Here is a 21,087-nt window from a genome sequence, read left to right on the forward strand (position 1 = left end):
TACAAGAAAATCACAGTGAAATCTGAAGAGGCTACTACTGTGGGGGCGGAGGGGGAGGGTGGCACTAATTGGGCAAACCTAGGGTTTTGCTCTCAATTCTGTTCCCACCATTCGGTCCCAAGGGGCTGTATCCAATGGAGGGGTCGGCGGGGCGGGGAGAACGCAGACAGGATGATGACAGTGGAACCAGAGAGCAGTAGTTCAGGGACTTTGGGTGGATGGGTCCCCAAGATGCTGCACAGTTGGGTCCAGCCACTGAGAAGAAGCACAGCCCAACTCGAAGCAGGGGACTCAGAGGAAGAAAGGCTTTACTCCTCCAGGGCTAGCAAATGTTGAGCAAAATGCCTGCGCCAGAGAGTGACGCTGGAGAAAACCAAGCAGACAGAGGTTTGAAAGGAGGGGGAATGGCGGAGCCCCTGGAAGAGAACAACTGTGATCCCAAGTCTGCGCCAAGACGGATTCTTAACAGGACACCGCCACTGGGCCACAGCTCATGCGCAGGTGCAGCCAGAGCCACACCCAGAGCCCCACGCATGTCACCCAACCCCGACGCTGGCCCGCCTGAGGCAAAGGTTCTGGGCCTGGCTTCAGCAATGAGAAAGGTGTCCAAGGGCACAGCCCTGGCCCACGACAGGAGATGGAGCGACGGAAGGAGAAGGGGGTGTCTCGGAGGAGCCGCACCAGGGGTGGACGTCAGAGGTCCTGAAGAGGACAAACGCGACCACCGGAAGTCAATCCCTTGCCCAGTCACATTACTCGGAAGGAGGCAGCACCCCAAGTCCTCCCACTCTCCTGCTGCTGTCACGTTTCCTGCTGAAGACGTGGACTCCCCAGTCCACAGGGAGACACCCCGGCCGAGAAGGCGGCCCCAGGCTCGCTCTCTGAGGAGTCCTGTGCCTGGGCAGGTACTGGGTGCTGTGAGGAAGTCCTGCCAATGATGCCCGGAGAAGAATGCGGCCCTCAGTGCCAGCTCAGCCACGTTTCTCCCCCGGTCCACGCAGGGGCCTGGCAGTGTAGCTGCTGGCACAGACGCTCCTCAGACTGTCCGTGCTCTTCCTAGCCCTGTCCTCCGCATGCCACGGCCCTGGGCCCGACTGTGAGATGCACCGGTCTGGGCACGTTCCCAGGTCTGGCGAGGAGCCATCCCCGTCACCTGGATGACAGCACCTCTGGACCATCTCCAATCATCAATATAGTCAAGTCTCCTCCATTCAGAAGAGAAGGTTATATGAGCAGGCCCCAGGTAGGAATGCTATAAACACCCTTCCCGGAGACAGGCATTTTAACACGGGTCCTTCGGGTCACTGTGACCTCACCCTCACCCAGTTTTCCAACACAGTGAGAATTCAGAGTGATTTCAGGTTGCCGGGGCCCCTGAAAAACAGGCCTTTTATCTTCCACTGAGGATAAAAGTGAAGGATGGCCTGAGCCAAAAGCGTCATCCCACAAGGATTTGTTTGGCCAGCCAGGCTGGACTCCAGTTTTTAAATGGAGTACGGCGAGAGCTGTGGCTTTTTATTTTAAATTGTCAAACTCCTGCGTGTGGATGGGCAGGGGAGGGGAGGGGCGGGGCAGCCTGCTGTGCAGGCCCAGGATAAGTCAGGGAGGAGGTTTTCCTAGAAGCCTGGATCATGCTGGCCATGCCGGTGGTTCAGACTCTTCCTGCAGAGATGTCAGATGAGAATTAGTCACCTGGGTGGTCCAAGTGCAGGAGGCGCCGTGACCTCTGACTGCCAATCAGTCCCCAGGTCAAGGTGGTAATTCAAGACTGCCCTCCCCCAGGGAGGGAGGCGAGGACTGAGTGGGTAGGACCTTGCTCCATGTGGCCAGGCAGGTGTAGACTTTCCGGGAAATGCTGCCTCGTGAGTGAACGGGGCGAGGGTAAGGGGCACACCGCCAGCATCTGCACAATGAGCCCACAGCAGCAGTCTGCAGCTCTGCACAAGAGGCTTGGTGGGAAAAACCAGGGCAACCAAGCGGGGTGCTGGTGTTTATTGAGAGAGAGATGAATTACATCTCCTTCCACGTGATTTTGTGCCAGGCTGGTGGCAGTCACACAATCACAGGGTCCCACTGTGGAGAGGCACCTTGGAGAGAGGCACCTCCCACCCTTCCCTTTGTAGGTGAGGAGAGGGCCCCCCACGTGAAGCTGCTTGCTGACGGCCACGCAGCAAGGCCCCACTGACACACCCTGGCCTCCTCCATGCACACAGAAAAGGGACGAAAAGAGTCCACTTGTGACAAATTAGGAAGGAAAGACATACCATGGGAATATTTATCAAGTCTTCCATAGCAAAAGATGGCTCCTTGATATTTAAAGTCATCCGTGCCTGTTTATAATGGATACTATGTGAGCATCTGGGTTTGGGGAGGTGTCTTCTGGCAAACAACTCAATATGGTGTACTGTAACATCAGTGGGCAGTATCATTTTTGATAATGCATCTCATTAAATAATCCTACCCTGCTCTCGGCCACAGGTCCTGCTCTAGCACATGCAAGTCCCTTCGTGCAGACCAGGGAACAATGCCCCAAGGCCCGGTGTGGGCGCAGCTGAGTTTCAGCCTCCTTCTCCCTCCTGGCCTAAAGTCCCTGTGTAAAGTACAACCGCACAATAGTCTATGCGGTCCCCGCGCTCCAGACCATACCTGTGTATGTGTGTGGCCACAGGCCGCCTGGTTTCTCTCTGTGCGCCCCTGGCCCAGTGTAGGGCCCTTCCTCCCAGCTTCCCCTTCCCCCAATTCGTCTGCGCATTCACCTCGCTCATCAGAGTGGTGACCTGCCCCCTCTCTTCCTCCAACCTAAGAACGACTGTCAACCCCATCACCCATCGTCACTCCCAGCCACCGAAGCTCTGTGGTCAGACTGCCTGGAATTGAGAGCGTGGTCTCAGAGATCATCTAGAGCAAGGGTGGCAAACTGCAGCCTGGGGGCCAAATTCAGCCTGGGCCTGTTTTTGTAAACAGAGCGTCATTAGAACACAGCCAGGCCCCATCTTATGGTCTGTGACGGCTTTCAGGCTGTAATGTCCAAGTTGATAGTAGCAGCCAAGATGGCATGGTCCACAAGGCTGATAATAATTATCTGGCCTTTTACAGAAAGAGTTTGTTGATCCCCAATCTCAAACAACCTTTCTGAGACTCAGAGAAGTTAGGTGACTTAGCTAGTGTCACTAGCTGATGGATGGTCAAGCCAGAGTTTGAACCCGGGTCCCCTGACACCCCTCCCTGCCACCAGAGCTTGTTCAGAGTTGAGAAAGGTCTTTATCATCATCTAATATAACTTTGTAAGTGAGGTAACCAAGGTTGAACAGATAACTAGGTATCAGCCTCTTCACTGCTTAAACCCACCACTAAGAATGTTACCAACCTCATTTACCACTTCTGTCTCCGAATGACTGGCTCTTCCTAAAAACTTCAGTCCAGTTTTAAAAGATAAATATCTACCCCCACTGAGACTTAAAAGAATGGGCAACAGGCTATGAACACATTCACTTGTATTATCAGAGTACAGACCAGTTTATCTCCTTGACAACCTAGCTGACTTGGGGGAAAGGCCCAATTTAAAGTCCTTCAAAAATTAGGAAAGGCTGGCAAAGAGTTTCTCCAGTCATCAGACAACGCAGGAGCAGTGAAGTCTGTCTCATACTGGCATTTGGCAGTCAGGGGGACAGGGTTAGGAAACTAGAAACAGGCATGTGCGCGCGCACACACACACACGGCCCTTTGACATGAAGTAAGCCCTTGAAGGTGGACTATCAGACCCTGGGAGCCCAGGGACCAGCAGTTCACCAGCACCGGGGAGGTTAACCAGAGCTCCTGGGTGGGCATCTCAGTGAGCAGGTGAGACACAGGCAGGAGCCAGGTAGTAGGTGAGAGGCAGACATTCTGGAAGGCCTGGAGCTGCCAGGCATCAGGATTGCCTGGTGGAGACAGCAGGGCCCAGCTAGGGCCTGAAGACCAAGTCAGGTCTTATGTCTGAGAAGGACTCATGAGAACAGGCTTAGGCTCAGACCTGGGAACCCATGTTGACAAGCAGGTTATAAAGGCAGGGCCTGGGGTGCAGGGAACTGAGAAAACGACCCCGTGTCTGGTCTCAGAGCAAAGTCAGCACAGGGCCAGGGCACGGCTCACTGGATGCCACGTTCCCTGAGCTCCTAAACCGGCCCCCTTGGATCCCCCACCTCCGTGGGGCACCACCAAGCCCTTAGCTCGGTCCACGTGGTCCTAGCAGCATTGAAAGGAGGATGGCAGGGGCACAAGCCAGGTGGGAAGCTGATGTTTGGCTTCCGGGCTGAGCAAAAATCATCCCAGGCTGGAAGCTGCCCCAGCAAGGGGAGAAGCATTCCTACGTGATTCTGATTGGATGAGATACTTGAGTCTAGAAAACGTGGGACAGCACAGCCTTGCAAACAATGCATGCCCCAGATCGGGAGTCCCCAGGGAGCTGGTGGCAAAGAAAGTTCACTTCGTAGACTTTGCTGACTCGGGTAAAGGCACAGAGGGCTTACAGCGCATGCAGTGACTCTCCCCAAAAGAACTCGAAAATAATTTAAGATCTATCTCCAACCGCCCCTACCAATGTTCTGATTCCTTTCCTGTTTCTCTCCCCTTATCTGTCCCTCAAGTCCAATATCAGTGTCTAGGCCCAGATGTGTTAATTTTACTAAGACTCATCCAAATCATTAAGTAATTATCATTAAGATAGTAACATTTTATTCTTCCCAGTTTTATTGACACATTTTGAGAGGATCACAGAGAACAGGTATCATCTCAATCAAAGGAAAGAATACTTAATGGTAAAATTTCAGCTATGTGATGCGTGGATGGGGAGATGTTTTAAGGCAATGTAAAGCTGCCCAGCATCCATTCCTCCTTCATCATGGCACCTCCACTTCCTCTTGGGAGATTTCCTCTCTCCCACTACGCAATCCAAGGGCTTATTTCCCATTCGGAATGCCAGACATGATATAGCCTCACACCCAAGAATGGCAGGAAGTAGGCGCAGAGCCCCAGTTCAGCCAGCCGGACGACGGTAGGTGGTCATTCATCATCGAGGCAGCAACATGCTGACCCTGTAGATCCTGCTGTCTCGCCCTGCAGATGTTCTTTGGTGCCTGCCCCACCTTCCCACTTCCCACCGATGTCATGAGCCACCTCTCCCCGAAGCCGTAAGTTAACCAGACTCTGCTGTTTGCAAAAAAACCTGGATCCCAAGTGGCCTCTGCCGCCACCTCAACACACAGTCAGGTCAATGGTGGCTGGGGAAGGGGACTGGCTGGCTCACCGACCCTCTACACAGAGGCTGGAACACAGTATATCACAGTGGCCACCACCATGGACATGGGGAAGTGTGTCCAGAAACGAGAAGTATTTGGGGGGATCCAGGATTGGGAGAGTAGAAAATGGTGTCCCGTCTCCCAGTGGTGACAGGATGGGCTCACATGCAGCCCTGAAGGCCACACTGACAGTGAGAACACCCCTCGCGGGGAGTCTTCCCTCCACCCCCTGCTATGTGAACAGCCGGGAGCCTGCGCATGCGCACACACATTCCTCTGGCAGGCATCCTCCTGGTGCTCCCTGGGGAAACTCTGAGACAACATGGCAGGACCAGCGTCTGGTGGAGGCTGGATAGTAAATGGAGAAAGAGAGGAGCGGTGGGCCACAGTTGTCTTCCTTCCCTGGTGGGGCCCAAGAGGCCAGGTCCCTGTCTTCACAGTCACATACCTTAAATAAACCATGAGTCCCAGCGGGAAGACACCGCCCTCTTCTACGTGACTGACAGGGCCGTGTAACAGGGTCACTCGGGCGGCCGTGAGATAAAAACATACCCGAGGTGTGATATCAAGCTGTGTCTCCCTCCTCCATCCCCACGGCCACTTCCATTCCCTTCCAGTTTGGGACCAACGGGCACTGGCACTGATGGGGAAGGGCGGGGGGAGGAGAGAGGTGACTGGCCCAGCAGACTTAGCACAGTGGGACCCTCGGACCCGCCAAGTGTAAAACGTCTGCTAAGGGAGCTGCATCACCCACACCGAGCACACGACAGACGGAGACACGTGTGCACGTGCACACACACACACACTGTCCCCAAGGCCCAGGGGGAGCCCCAGGTAAGCAGCCAGGACGCAGGACCGGGCCAGGAACCAAGCAGGGAGAAGGCACACCGGAGTGAGGCAGAAGACAAGCCGCTTCCTAGGACGTTTATTGGAGCCTGGGCTCAGCGTGAATACGATCAGGAGCCCCTTCCACGGCCTCGCAGCCCGACGGGCCGGGACGCAGGGAGTTGGTCTCCTTTTATCCTGTTATAGACAACGTTATAAAAAAAATAAACTTTACAATAATACATTTCGCTCATCTGTTGGGGTATTACTTCGATCGTTTTGTTTCTTAAAAAAAGGAAAGAAAGGAGAAACCACACGATATATGTATATGGGTGTGTATATACATATATGTTGAGAAGGAAAACGTGTTGTGTACATACGGTTGGCGTACATCTCAGAAACGAGGAAAGAGACAGTGGAAGAGGAGAGAGAGCTGCAGAGACCAGAGCGTGGGGCAGTGGACATCCCACCACGGTCTTGTCTGCCTCTCTCCACGGCCCCTCTCTCCAAAGGGAGACCCACCAAAATGATCCACAAGAAACCAAAAGAGCCAACATAGAACCACTTCTCTTCAATTTCAAAATTCCTGCCGAGGCAGAAGAGTTTTCCTCCTCCTGCCCCAGGGGGTCTCCCAGGTAGGCTGAGCGCCCAAGCCCCTGGAGCTGCCCAGCTCCCTGTGCTATAGTAGGTGGGGGGACCTCAGTGTCACAGCACTCCACGGGGCAGATGCAGGCCTGCCTGGCCCACGGAGCGGGGGCGAAACAAACACCACCCTTGAAGCCAGGCGGAGGTGCCCCCAGGAGCCAGCCTCGCTGCGCTGCCCGCTGACACCCCCTGCCAACCCATGGCAGGTCTCCGGAGTGGGCAGTCTGAGAAGAACAGCAGCCACCGTTCTGGCCCAGACAGCATCAGGCACAGCCACAAGTCCCTTGGGCCGCAAGGGTCCCATCTTGGTCTCTTCCGGCAACAAGGTCCAGAGAGGAAATCACCAGAGGAAGCGCTGGGCATATCTAGACCCTCGTGCCCTCCTCGGCGCCGGGGTGCCCTTGCCAGGGGACCTCTGGACGGCTCTCAGGCCGCCTGCCCGCTGTCTGTTTGGTGTAGAAAAACTTCCAGAGAAGAAACCTGGGAGCAGACAGGTTCAGACATAAAAAAAATTGGGTGGTAAGGTGTGTGTGCGTGTGTGTGCGTGTGTGTGTGTGCGCAGTGCGTGTGTGTGTGTGTGTGTGTGTGTGTGTGTGTGTGTGTCCATTCGTCATAAGTTTCAGCCACACACAGCTTTTGGAAATCTCCAGACGTGGTGCCCAGAGTCTACAAGGCCAGCTTCAACATCAGGAGGGAGACAGCAGTCAAGGCGGCCGATGGTCTGGCTCGGCAGGGGCCTGAGTTAGGTCTGATGACCTTGTTACTCCCTGGGATGATGTTGGTCGTGAGCTGAGGCCACGGCAGAAGGAGAAACAGAAGCAAAGAGAACATGGAAGACCAAAAAAAAAAAAAAAAAAAAAAAGAGCAGGGCTGGGAGCTGGGAGCCTGACCTCGTGCAGTAATCTCCCCACCCCCGGCCCACCTAGGGCAATGGGCCTTGGCACTCTAGCTTGGAGATGGAGCCAGACTTCCAAGGAGTTGGGCTTACCCTCACCTCCAGGCTCGTGGAAGCAGGGCTGCAGTCCCCAGGGCAATCTGGAGGACACTGCCCAGTGAGGAAGAGGGTCTGCAGATGCAGGCCAGGGAGGATGGGGTGGCAAAAAGATCTCAAAGAGAAGAAGCTCCTGGGGTCTGCAAGGACCTGCTTCTCGAGATGAGAGGAGAGAGAAGCTCTGTTCTTCCTGTTCCTAAGTTTGTTTGAATCCCTCCTCCATGAAGAGTCCCATGCACACCTCTGCTACACTCTCCTCCGCCCGTGGAATCTGACCCTGCCTGTCTTCCCAGATAAGGCAGAGACATGCGGTCATAGACACACTTGGGTCCTGGAGCTCCTTCTAGGAAGGGGGTGTCTTTCTCCATCTCTCTCTCTCCTTGAGATCATAGAACCAGCACAGAGTGAGTGCTCCATACATTTGTCTTAAAGAGTCAGGAAGGCTTGGGAGGGCCTCCGCTCAGAGCAGCCACTTGTGTCTCTCCCAAAGAGACAGCCAAGGGCCCTGACTGCAGCCTCTGCACGTACTCCCCAGCAGAGCAAGTGCCCACCAGGTCTAGGCGGGCCAGGAGCTCAACTGGCATGGCCTGCAATAGGACCTGAGGGCTCTGAATCCGAGGCTCACCTGCAAACAGCCCCCTGTGGCCAGTCTCCTGCACTCCTCACTCTGCCCCCACTCACCTCTGTGAAGCACATGCTTAACTCTTTGGAGCTATTGACCTTCATCCCCTGCTCCTGTGGGAGAGAAAGCACTAGTAAGGATGGGTCATAGTGGCTGGGTCTCTGGCTGGGCTTTGTCCCCTGACTGATGAGACCCAACATTCCATGTCCCTGCCATCCACTGTTGGCCTCACGAAGCACAGGGCACATGCTAAGAGCACTGGCTCCATCCCACGTGGCAGAAGACCCTGCCCCTTCCTGACACCCTCAGCAACCAGGTCCCGTCTCCTCTGGGCTCCTGAAGAAGAGAGTTCTAACTCTGCTTGCCAGCTTACAGCATAATCTAGTAAGAAGCCATTCACTGGCGTCTCTACCATCCTCAGAGCAACTCTGGGCAAGGCAAGAACCATGTCTTCTTTTCCTGGCAGTGAGCAGCGTCTACTTAGAACAGCAGGTTACTAAATGTTTTACTTGATCCATGCATGAATGAATAAATGAGTGAAAGCATGCATGCCACAGATCAGAACTGGCATCTGAGTGACAGCCCCAGAAAGACTATAAGTCCTCATCTAGGCTCACGGGGAATTACTGATGTCTGCCACTGGTGCATGTTAGGCAGACATCTGGCAGCAGCGTCAAGTGTTGGCCATTCCACCTGAACAGATCGTGGCACCTGGGAGTCTATGGTCAAGGTGAAGAATGAGAAAGGAAAGCTGGCTTGGTGGTGACTCCAGGGCTCTCTACGCCTGGCATGACCACTTGGATGCAGGACCAAAGGCAGTGCATGAAGAACAGTCCTTTGTTATCATCATCATAACGGTGATTCATAGGAACCAGGTGGGGGATGCGGTGTTTCTATCCTGGCTTCAAATGGCTTGATGTTTAAGTCACCTATGGAGAATCTCTGGCTAACAGAAGCAACTAGGAAGTTCAAGAAAGTATGCCTAAATCACTGCTCTTGACTAGAAGTATTAATAATCCCTTGGATATCACAGGCAACCTACCCAAGGCATCTGGCCAGCTAAACGAAGCACTAGCTGTCACACAGAGGGGTGGCCATGGACAGAGCTCCTGCTGATGGTGGAGACAGGACCGCAGGGATGACGGCTGCAGCCGGAATGGAACTAGATACCAGACCCACGAGGATCCTGCTCAAGGCCACAGCACCGGTGACCCTGTGTGCTAAGATCCAGCCCAGCCGAGCCGCCAATCTGCGGCCCTGGAAAAAGGTGTTCTCAGGCTCTTTCAACCCCAAGGACTAGATTCTACTGCCCAGGACCAAGTGCAGCTCTAGCTAGGGCCGCAGGAGGCCGCTGCTGAAGTGGCCCGCAGGTCCCACCTCAGAGACTGTGCTGTCACCACTGTCTTCTGTCTGACTGTGTCCCCGCTTCACCGGTCCTCACCTGGTCTCCCCACAGTGCTCACTAAATATGGAGCCTATGCAGTCAAAAGCCAGGATCAAGGTCCTCACCCCTGACCCAACCAATACAGCTCTGTTTTTGTTTTACAGCCGAGGGTCTATTGAGTTATGTACAAAGTCGTTTGTAAACATAGTCTACTATGGAGTCAAATATATGGTGATGGAAGGAGATTTGGCTTTGGGTGGTGAACACACAATGCAATATGCAGATGATGTATTACAGAATGGTAAACTTGAAACTTATAATCTTATTAACCCATGTCACCCCAATATAATAAAAAATAAGTAAGATAATAGTCTACTGCTTAAAAATAAATAAGGTTTGAGAAAAGAACTCAATTAGATAGATGACCTCTAAGCCTGGCCATAGGACTTTCTGTGACAGGATGCCAGCTTTGGGGGAGCTCAGGATCCTCAACGCTGCTGGCTCTGGAATGCTGCACCCCACTCGCCCCCCACAGAGAGAAGCCAGCAGAGCACAGGAGCCCCAGCACCAAGGTCTCCGCCAGGGTGAGGAGATGAACTCTGGTGTGGACACTGGAGCAGCCAGGCCTGCGGCTGGATTTTGCAATTGGGAATGATTTAGGACTTGACGGGCTCCTCTATGAGGGGGGAGGGGGATGTCATTAGAGAGGAAAAGGAGAGGGGAGAGGAGGAGGAAGAGAGAAGCAGAAGAGAGGAAATAAGAGAAAGAGAAGTAGAGAAAAGAGGGTAAGACAGCACCCAAGGAGATGAGGAGCACAGGGCAGGGAAGAGGATGATGGAACTCAAGGAGATGAGGAGCACAGGGCAGGAAGAGGATGATGGAAGGGGAAGAGGGGAGGGGAGGTGAAAGGGTGGGAGAGGGAGCAGGGGGGAAGGGAGGAAGGAGCAGGGAGGAGGAAGGAATAGAGTGATGAGAGGTGAGGGAGGAGGGAAGGGGAAGAAGGAAACAGAGGAGGGGGAGGGAACATGAGAGGAGGAGAAGCAGCGGAGGAAGACCCCTTCACCCTCTCCTGTGACCCACATTACAATGATGAAGTGCAAACAGCGCCACACCGCCCCGGGCCAGCCCCAAGGGAATCCAGTGCAGACGTGGTCCCTGACAGGGGCCACGGGGACTTTAGGGGAGGAAAGGACTGGCTTCCTTGAAGACCTGGCATAGCACCCTTCCCCAAGCCCCAGCAGTGACCGATCACAGGTACATCTTCCGCAGCATTCACAGAAGTCTTCCTGCACCAATGACATTGCAGCCCTGCAGGCTCCAGGGCTGAGGGCCACACACTGACTGTGCGAAATGCGGGTGACACGGTAGGCTCCCTCTGGCTGCCCTAAAGTTATTCCTTCAGGTGCTACAAGATCTAGCATATAGATGTTTGTCCTCACAGACCCCACCAGCCTGTCCTGTTTAGACTGAAGGGTCCTAATCCTTCGTGCCCACCCCCACGGGATCACCCATTAACCCAAAGAAAGAAAGACCCAAAGCCAGGGCCCTGGACTCCAGTCTTGGTTCAGCCAATGACCAGAGACAAGTCCCTTCGTCTGTTGGAGCATTGGAGCCTCAGTTTCTTCATTTACAAAACAGGGTCAGACAAATGTAGCTCACTGACCCATGTGACAATATGAGACAGCGAGTATGGCACAGCAAAGCTCCTCACAAATATTAGCGCTCCTTAATTCCACATGGCACCAAGCTTGAGCCAAGCTTAGTTTGACCTCCTAAGGCAGGGCCTATGAGAAAAGAGGGGAGGGCCCGGGAAGGGGGCTAGAAGGGGGAGCCTAGGGCCTCCAGCTCTCTTCTCTACTCCAACAACTAAGGGAGCAAAAACGGGGAGAAGTCTGCCGCAGGCGCACCCCCGGACTTCCAGAAAACAGAGCAGACAGTGAAGGCTGCAGTCACCACCCGGACAGCAAAGCCGAGACCGCTCACCCGGTCCTGGGCATACAGAACAGTGCAGGTGTTTGCCCATCAGCTCCCCTTTTTCTGAAAGTGGCACATGTGAGGGGAGTGGGGCACAGAAAGAAAGGAGTTCCACCACCCTTCCTGGCCTCCCTCCCTGGCCATTAAACTCTCCCCCTCCACTCCCTGCTGAAAGGGGATCCGGAGATGAATGATCTCAGCCCTGTTTATACCCCAGTGAAAGAAATAAACAGCTACACAGTAACCTCCACACCAGCTCAATAAATAGGAGAGGAGAGGCTGTACCCTTCCCTGAATCCCCCAGGCTGCAGGCTGCCCTGAGGCCACGCCCCCAGGCTGCAGGCGGTCCTGATGGGGCTCTTGGAGAGAGCTTGATGTGGAAGGAATCTAGAGGAACACAGGAGGGCTGTTTCAGTCCCTGCCCCGGCCCTACTCTGAGTCTCATGTCCGCCTGAGGCAAGCACAGGGTTTATGAGTCTGCAGTGTCCAAGGGCACAGGCCTGAGCCACTGCCAGGGCAGGAGGCAGGGCTCTGACGTGAGGCCTGCACAGGGCCTTGTGGGAAGAGCTGAGCCACACTGTGTGGTGCCACCAGAACCATGAGAGAACGAGCTGCAGGTGGACCCGGGGGACCTAACCTGGAGAAGGGACACAGACACAGAGGGAAGACAGCAGCCACGGCAAGGTTCGTCCTTCTGGAAACTTCTCCCAGAGGGGCCCTTTGCCCAGGAAGTTGGGAGGAAATTATCCTCTTCCTCCTCATCCTTGCCCACCTCTGTCCGCAGGTCTGGCCCGTGTGCTAGGACCAAGTCGAGTGTCGTCTCTATGGGAAAACTGCTGGCTGGAGTTGGCTGGCTCTCTCCTATGTCCCTATTTATGTCCCTGGTCCCATTCCCAAATTTCAGGGCCCTTGGCCACCTCCCTCCTGCACACACTCACTCCCAATAACTCACACCTCCTCCCCGCTCCAGGCCTTGCCATTCCCCTAGCTCAGCCCCTTCTTTTTCACCCATCGCCAAGGTCTCTAACAGCCCCCCAGTCTCTCTCCGGGCCAGCCAGTCCCCACCAGCATCATTTCTCTTCTCAAATCACAGTCTCTGTTTTCCTATCTCACACTCCCTGCTCAAAAGCCTTCTGTGGCCTCTCAACACTTACCACCTCGACCTGCCCATCAGGCTTTGTTCTCATCCCCCACCCCCACTCTGTGCTCTCCCCCAAACCCGCCACCTGCAGTCCCTCCAGGTCAGGAGCAGACAAACGTTTTCTGCAGATGGCTGGACAGTAATGATTCATGGACAATGTGGAAATGGTAGGGTGTGGTGGTGTCCCCATAAAAATTTATCCAAACAGGCAGAGGCCAGGTTTGGCCAGCACTCCCCTTACTCAGCCTGCTCTGGGCTGTCTTGATTTCTTGCCTTTGGTCCACTCGCCCCGCCGCCTGGGACGCCCTCACCCACTCCACCCCACTTCTGTATCTCCATGGTCAATTCTCCCTTCCTTCCAGACCTAGCAGCAGGGCGCACCTTATCCACGAGTCCTTTGCTTCCACTCCCAGCCCAAAGCAGCCCTCCCTCCCCTGGGTCCCATAACACGTGACCCGTCCTCTCGATGCGCCAATCACTTCCCCCCCATGATTATCTGGGCATGCAGCCTGTCCATCCCACTGGTACAGGGACCAAGGTACTGGCCTAGTAAGACTGTCAGCCTCAGTGCCTGGAATACAGTGACACGCAGAAGGAATGTATGCTGAATAAATGCATGAATGCACAAATGGATGCATAAATGAATGACTCCGAGGGAGAGTGGAAGGGAGGGAAGAAAAAAAGGGATGCACGCAAGTCTCTCAGAGCTTCGAAACAAGCCACATTTATACATCAGAAATGTGTGCCTAATAGACATATGGACACGTGACAGGCCTCTGGGTCCCACTGTGACATCCACAGACCTGTGTACTGGGCAAGAGACCCATCCCAGGACAGGCAGAACAAGGACACGAGAGGTGGCTGCTGGCTGCGGAGCCCACGCAGGTATGTGGTGATGGGGGACCGAGGCAACCCGTCCAAACTCGTTTTTAATCCCCCGGATGTGATAGGCAATATCAAGGGTCACCGCAGGAACTGGCTGGTGGAGTCACAGAGAACAAAGGAGACTATGTCGCTGGGGCCCCTCAGCCTTGGGAAGGGTGAGGCTCTAGTGGATCTGATGGGCCCTGCAAACTGGCCCAGAGTGACCCCCGGGGAGTGCCGAGGACACTGGGAACAAACCAGGGCCGGGGAAGGCGCTAACCCACTGCCGGTCTGTCCCCATCCACACTGCACCGCCCTGGTCCAGGCCCATTGGATGACAGGAGGGCCTTCTAACCAGTCGTCCTGCATTCTCGATGGAAAGGCTTCACCTCCCTACACTCGGGCACACAGAGGGCATCTGTGAGAGGGAGGAAGCGGGATGGAGAGCTGCCCTCCAACAACACAGCCGACTGTTTTCCAGACCAGACAGCAGGAAGCTCCGAGACAGTGATGAAGTGGGGGCTCTGAGCTCTTTCCCTCCCTGCATGGAGCCCTACCCAGTGCCAGGCACCGTGCTCTCGGTTATCCAGGGCTACAAGGAGTATGATCCAGAGATGCTCGCCTGGCAACAGGGGGCAGAACACGTGGTGATGGGGCTCCCAGGAGGCAAAGTGGGAGCCCGGAGTAAGCAAAACCAGGCTGGGGAGAGATGAAATTAGGCAACGATGTAGCAAACTTCTACAGGAAAATTGGGAGAAAAGGTGGTAGAGTCATCAGGCACCGAAGCGGCTGCGGTGGGGCAGGAGGCCACGGCTTTGAACCTTGCATGACCACAGTTAATCACGGTGAGAGCTGCCTGCTGAGTCAGCATCTCTATGAGTGAGCCGGCCCCAAGGAGCTAGGGGAGGAAGGGTGATACGTGGAGGCTACTGGTGCCCAGAGGGACATGTGGACCATGCCAGAGCATGATCACCTGACAGGTGGCACAGCCCTGACCTGCAGAGTCGCCTGCCACTCTACCATGAAATTGAGCTGGCGACTATCTGCAGCAGGCCCCGGAGCCCCCGCCAGCTACTACTCAAGCATGCCCGGTGTAATTAGGAGCTGCCCAAGGGTGACACGGGCACGTCAGCCCAAATCAGGCGGGGAGCAGGACACAGAAGGGCCCACGCTGAGCCTGACGTGAGGGCACGCGGAGGTCAACTGTCTGCACAGGGAAGCCCACCAGGAGGGCACTGCGGTGCAGTGGGTGCCCAGGGACCCCAAACACCTCCACCAGCCCTGTCCCTGCTCGTCCTCATCCTGGCACTGTGAATGCCCACTGGGTTTTTCCCTGCTTTTTTGAGGTTATAACTGACCATCAAGTTATATGTATTTAAAATACACAAGCCAATGACCCAATATACAAATACGCAGTGAAATATTCACCACAAGCCATTCAACATACCCATCGCTTCACACCTTCACTGTTTTCCTTTTTTCTTCTTTTCTGTGGTGAGAACACCTAAGGTCCCAGATCTCCTCTCTTAGCAAATTTCGAGTACACGGTAGAACACTGTCGAGCACAGTCACGTTGCTGTACACGTTCTCCAGAACTTCCGCATCTTGCAGGGCTGCAACGTCATCGTGACCGCCCACCCACGAACCCGCCACCCCACTGAGACGGGGGTCCTCACGGCCTCACACACAGCCAGGCCTTGTTCTCCCTGCCCCTGCACCTGCGCTCAGGCTGTGCCCACCTCCTTGGCTACACTTGACATCGCACCCACCTGATAGGTCATTCCAGCCCCATCTCCCGGCTGAAACATCCCCGTGTGCCCCACCAGCCACCACCTCACCGTCCCCGCCTCTTCTGCTCTTCCTGGAATTCTGCATTAGGTCCTATTTTAAACTCTTTGTTCCAGGTGTGGGTGTGTGTGTGAGAGAGAGAGAGAGACAGACGGAGACAGAGACAGAGAGACAGAGAGACAGAGAGAGGAGTGTGTGAGTGGGCATGAGTGTGTGCATGTGTGTGTGTGTGTGTGGTCTGACTAGAACCAAACTCCTAAGCAAAGAATCTACTGCAGTGCCTGGTGTGACAGCTTGAGGCTAGCTCAGCAGAAAGACTGAGTGGGGAGCCCTGTGATGTGCCTCCATAGTGCCATCTGTGCCCCCTATTGTGGCACTGACCGCAGTCCATGTCTGATGCTTATTGACTCGCTTGACCCTGGACAAGACCGTAAGAACCACTAAACCCAGGACCGTGTTGGCCCCATTCACCAATGTCTCCCTAGCATCTCACATAAGACCTGGTGTATACTACACACATAACACACGGCGGATGGGTGGACCGGTGGATGGATGAGAACAGGCAGACAAATGAGCATCGTGGGTTCCACAGTCGGACGTCGGTGAATCTTATTCCACTCTAATCAGCCTTGACGCCTTGGGCAAGCCGCCTGCCCCCTCTGAGTCAATTTTCGTGTGTAAAACAAGGATGCCAACACTTCACTGTGTGAGAATTCGATGAAGTGGGCAGAATCTACTAGCGCATACCTGGGAAGTCACAGATGGTTAGCACATGGTCATTACTCCATTTCTACTGTACCCCATGCTATCTACTACAATCCTGTGACCGCGCAGGCATCTGACATTGCGACGTGGTGCCTCGTGAACAAATACGTGGTAAACGAGCTCCTGCCAGCTCTTCCCTGCCTCTTGGGCCCCTGATCTGAAAGGGGAACTTAAGCACCCCTCCTCTGGCACCCAGTTCGCTAATTTCCCACAGCCACCTGTGACATCGTGGTGCTTCTCTAGGCCCTCAGCCCGCCCTGGCCCCATCCACCAGCTGCAGAGCCACGTCCACTCACCTGGACAGACGTGCAGGTGGTGATGACGTTGGTCCCCAGGCTGGTGCTATCACTGAGGTCATCTGGCAAGGAAGGCGCTTTCCCTGCTCGAGGGGCCTGCGTGGCCCGGAATGAGGGGTTCTTAGGGGACATGTTCACATCCGTGCCGTTGCCAAAGGCCTGGATGGCGTTCCCTGTGGGAGGGCAGGCAGGTGCAGGGAGATCAGGGCCGCCCCCACCCCTGCTGCCCCGCACCATCCCAGCTGCTACCTTCCCTGTGACAGCCCAGAGCTGGGACAGTGTGTAGCTCGTCCAGACTCGACCGTGCTGAAGCTCCACTTCAGATGCAAGGTCTCACGGGTACGGAAGAAAGTAGCAAGAGGAAGGTTGCAAAAGGCAAGAGGCCGGAATAGAAGGATTGTAGGCGATGAGGAACAGAGAGGAGGCAAACAGTGCTGGGATTGCGGGGAGCCGGGATGGGAGGAGCGGGCTGTGCCCAGGGCAGGCACCGAGCACCCTCTTCTCAGTGGTCTTCATGCAGACCATGCCCCCTTCGAAGCTCCCCGCCCCCGGCCCCCCAAGCACAGGTTCTCCTGGCTCCTTTGCCGCCTCGGATGCTTCTAGGTCCCCTCTGCTGGCATTCCAGGGCCCCGGACTCAGCCTTCGGCCCGGGGGCCCTCGCCCCCTCCCACACAGTCAGCACTGGTCCACTCAGGGATAAGTAATGGGACCTCTTAGACAAAACTTCATCTCTGAAACCTGACCCTATAACCAAATGCTTAAAGAAATTCCCACCTCCACGTCCCAGACATGCCTCTAACTCGCCATGTCCACACCTGAGCTGGACATCACGCCTTCCCATCGAGACTGTTTTCCCCGAGTATTTCCAGTTTTGAAGATGTCGTCTCTCCCCCGACCCCAAGTCCCCCAGTATGCCTCCCTAACCACCGCATGCCATCACTTGAGGCCATCTCCTAAGATCTCTCCACTCGATCTCCCCGTTCCTCCCTCTCCGACGCTGCTCTGGTTCAGCTGTCAGCATCCTCTCCCATGACAGCTACCACGCCCTCTGAGCGGACCCTCTGGGAGTCACTGGTCAGAACCACATCCCTGCCCCCAGCCCCCCCGACACCAGAAGCAGGGAGTGATCCTTCTGAAATGCGGATCTGACCACAACCCCACGTGCTATCCTCCTTCAGCGGCCCACACCTCCACCGGGACACCTGCGAAACTATAAGACGCTAACAGCCTCAGGTCTGCCCGGCCCTTTGGGAGGGGATTCTCTCCACCTGTCCAGAAAACTCCAGGGGTCCTCATGCTTCCTGCTTCCTGCCTCTTTGCTGACCAATGTCCCGATCTCTCAATGGGCCAGCTCTTGAGAAGCCTCCAGGGGCTCCCTCCTCCAGCCTGGCAGAGGCATCCCCACCCAGCACATTCTCCCCCAGGCTGCGACCACATGTACCACCATCAGGCACTGGGACTTCTATCTCTGAATCCCCAGGGCCGTACAGGAAGGGAGCGAGGACAGATGGACAAAAGTAGAACAGAGGGAAGGGAAGGGAAGGGAAGGGGGAGGAGAGCTTCAGGTGGGCGTGGGAAGCAGGGCTGTCAAGACTGCAGAGATCGAGGCAGACAGAGCTCACGGCTCACTTGCTCTCTAGCCCTTGCATTAGGAGTGTGACAACTTGAAAAGAAAGTCGCCAATTCCAAGGGGATCCTTAAAAATAGATCCTTCAAGGGAGAAGTGACAGATAGCTGAGGTCTCACCACAGGGCTGTCCCCAAAAGAACCTGGCTGAAGCTGTGGGGATAGCAGAGCAGAAACCTTCAGCCCTGACTTGACACAGGCTCAAGGCCTGCAGGATAAACTGAGGTTCGCCTACCGACAGCGCTGGGGTGACTCTCCAAGAGCCCCAAACCGAGGGTTCAGTCAGCAACACCCACGCTGCGGAAGCGCCACGCAGATCACTGGCCGCTCCGACGGAGGAAGAGGGGAGAGCTCGGGCAGCCCTCGAGGGCCCCTGGGGAAGGAGGAGGCCGCAGGACTTACGAAGGCAGGGGTTCTCCGTGAAGTCCCTGAGGAACTTCTCGCACTCCTCCTCCATGTTCCCGCTCCCACGACAGCTGCACCAGGGCGACACCACAATGCCGGTGGGGCTGGAGTCCACGTAGTTGGGTGTCATGTCAAACCCTGGGCAGGGAGAAAGCGAGGCAAAGGAGAGGCGAGCAGTGAGGCCTCCTTCTTGGGTCCCCAGACCCCAGGCACCACAGAGAAGAGGCTTGGGACCGACTCTCCCTCCCGCCCACCTGCCCCCAAACACACATCATCTCAACGGGCGATCTGAACTCGGAGCATTACTATCCCAGCGACCACGGGGTCGGCAGGGGGCAGAGGGGCGTGGGCACAGGGGACAGAACAGGACGCCGAGGAGTCCCTCCCACAGCATGGCCCTTGCTTTCTCCTTGGCCACCAAGCAGGGTGTGTCCTGGAGTTAGGGCAACTAGGCTCCACGATGGGCTCGGATCCCAGTGCCCACATGCACTAACTAGGTGAACCTGTGCAAGTTACACTTCTCTAAGCCTCAGTTTCCCCATCTGTCAAATGGAGATCCCAACACCTCCCAAGTAAGCACTGGCTGTAGAATCAGATAAGACAGTCCATGTAAACTGCTTAGTACAGCACCTGGAATGTCAGACCCATACGATAAATGTTACATTTTCTTCTTATTTCAAAAGCCTATAAGGTCTTTGGAGCCTCCTCCACCCCGGATAAAGAGGCGGCCTCTCCTCTGGTTTCCCACGGCAACTCTATCTGAAGCTGCGCCAGGGAAGGGCAAGCTCAGGCTATCCACCCACCGGCCTGGAGCTGGGCCTCCGCCCCTGCCCACTGGCTGAGACTGTGAGACTGTGGCGGCCAGGAGCCCATGGTGAGCCCAGGCGCGTGGGGGCGGCTTACCAATCATGCCAGCATAGGAGCCCAGACACGCCTGGTAATTGTCGGCGGGGCAGCTGGTGAGCGTCTGGTAGGAGGCGCGACAATTGGCGTGAAAGTCCGCCAGCCGGGACCTAGTGTCAGAAGAGCCGTAGAGAGAACGATTTAGTGGGACCGCCTTCACGCCTCCTCCACTGCAGACGGGCTCCTCCCGCAGCTTCCTGAGGTGCAGGAAGCTAGGAAGAGGAAGAGGAGGATGTGGGGGGCACCAAGCCGTGGGGCTCAAGGCTGGGAGCCCCTGGAGGACGGGACTCCCGGAGAGCCGGGCACACAGTTTTAGCATGGCCTGCTCTGGATGGAGCTTTGGGTCCAAGGGTCCGAGAGAACCTGCGGCAGGTTTGCCAAGGATGTCCGGGACCACGGCAGGAAAGCTGGGCTCTGCTTTCTGCTCGGCCACACTCCTGGTGACCTTGCCCAAGTCCTTCCATACATCACTCTGCCCACCTGCAGAATGGATACAACGACCGTGCCCCAGCCACCTCACAGGATGCATCTGAGGTCCAAGGAGCCTGCCCCACGGAGGTACGAGAGTCCCCCTAGGTGACACATCCCAAGGGCATCCCTGACCCTCTCTTTCACATCAAACCAAAGCAAAGCCTCCTCTGTCCTCCTCCACCAGCTTCATCAGGCAGAACCAGCCTTTCCTTCCCGCACCCATTCCCCAATGTCGGCACTAGTGACAGTGCTTCGTAACTGTATTCACACAGCCCTCTGCTCCCCCCTCAGACATGAGCTCTCTGGAAGCAGGTGCTGTGTGACCCAGTCTGTCCCCAGCCCCCAGCACTGGATACAGAGCGTCACATGGTGCCCAGGGCACCATGTCTGACCTGCACAGCAATTCCCGCTCCTTCTTCCTCCTGCCCTAGCACCCACAGGCTGTCAGCATCAGCCTGGGCTGGGGCGCCGTCTCCCCTCCCTGTCGCTGCCTCCTATAGGTGAGTGCCCTTTGCCACGAGGTCCTCAAATATATTCTTTGTGTCTCACGGCAGCGGCAAATGGCGAGTAATAGGTCTTATTCTTTGAGATTTTCCCAATGATGACGCACAGTAGGACATCAACAAATATGTACTCAGTGAGAGCACTACACACGAACCAGAAGCCAGCCCTTGACTTCCTGTCCCTGCTCTTCCCACACCGTGAGGTGCCTCACAAAACCTGGTTCGCCACTGGGCTCTGTTCCTTTTGAAGAAGGGGAAGGTAGAGACCAAAAGGAGAGCGAGAACCCAGGAGAGACCGGGAAGACCGCCTTCAAAGCAGACGGCTGCTTGGGTCCCACCACGGGTCAAATTCTGGTTTGCCTGGAGGCCCCAGGGTCCTGGGAGATGGGGTTTGGGAGAGGGAAGAAGCTCTATGGAGACACGTGACCCCACCGAGGCCTCGTGTGACCCTAATCCCTGCAGCCCACAGAGGCTGCAAGGTGCGGGAGACGGAGGATGATGAGGACCAAACTAAATCGGGAGGCTGGGGTTCTCCTGTCAGCTGGGCCCCTAGGTCACCAGTGACCCTTAGGTGAGTTCTCACTTCTCGGGTACTCAGTTTCCTTATT

At 55.7% G+C, this 21,087-nt stretch overlaps 1 protein-coding gene across 1 annotated transcript in view; it reads right to left on the reverse strand.

Moving 5' to 3' along the window:
- Positions 1–7,325: 7,325 nt before the first annotated feature.
- GFRA2 (GDNF family receptor alpha 2) overlaps positions 7,326–21,087 on the reverse strand; it is a 77,492-nt gene continuing 63,730 nt past the window's right edge. The window contains exons 5-9 of the mRNA XM_039868011.1: positions 19,506–19,615; positions 18,600–18,740; positions 16,572–16,744; positions 8,419–8,472; positions 7,326–7,535 (exon numbers count right to left, since the gene is read on the reverse strand). Coding sequence (XP_039723945.1) covers positions 7,413–7,535; positions 8,419–8,472; positions 16,572–16,744; positions 18,600–18,740; positions 19,506–19,615 — 601 coding nt within the window. The 3' untranslated portion in view covers positions 7,326–7,412. The remainder of the gene's footprint in view (positions 7,536–8,418; positions 8,473–16,571; positions 16,745–18,599; positions 18,741–19,505; positions 19,616–21,087) is intronic.

Source organism: Pteropus medius, unplaced genomic scaffold (genome assembly GCF_902729225.1).
Source record: "Pteropus medius unplaced genomic scaffold, Ma_sr-lr_union100, whole genome shotgun sequence".
Lineage (NCBI taxonomy): Eukaryota > Metazoa > Chordata > Mammalia > Chiroptera > Pteropodidae > Pteropus > Pteropus medius.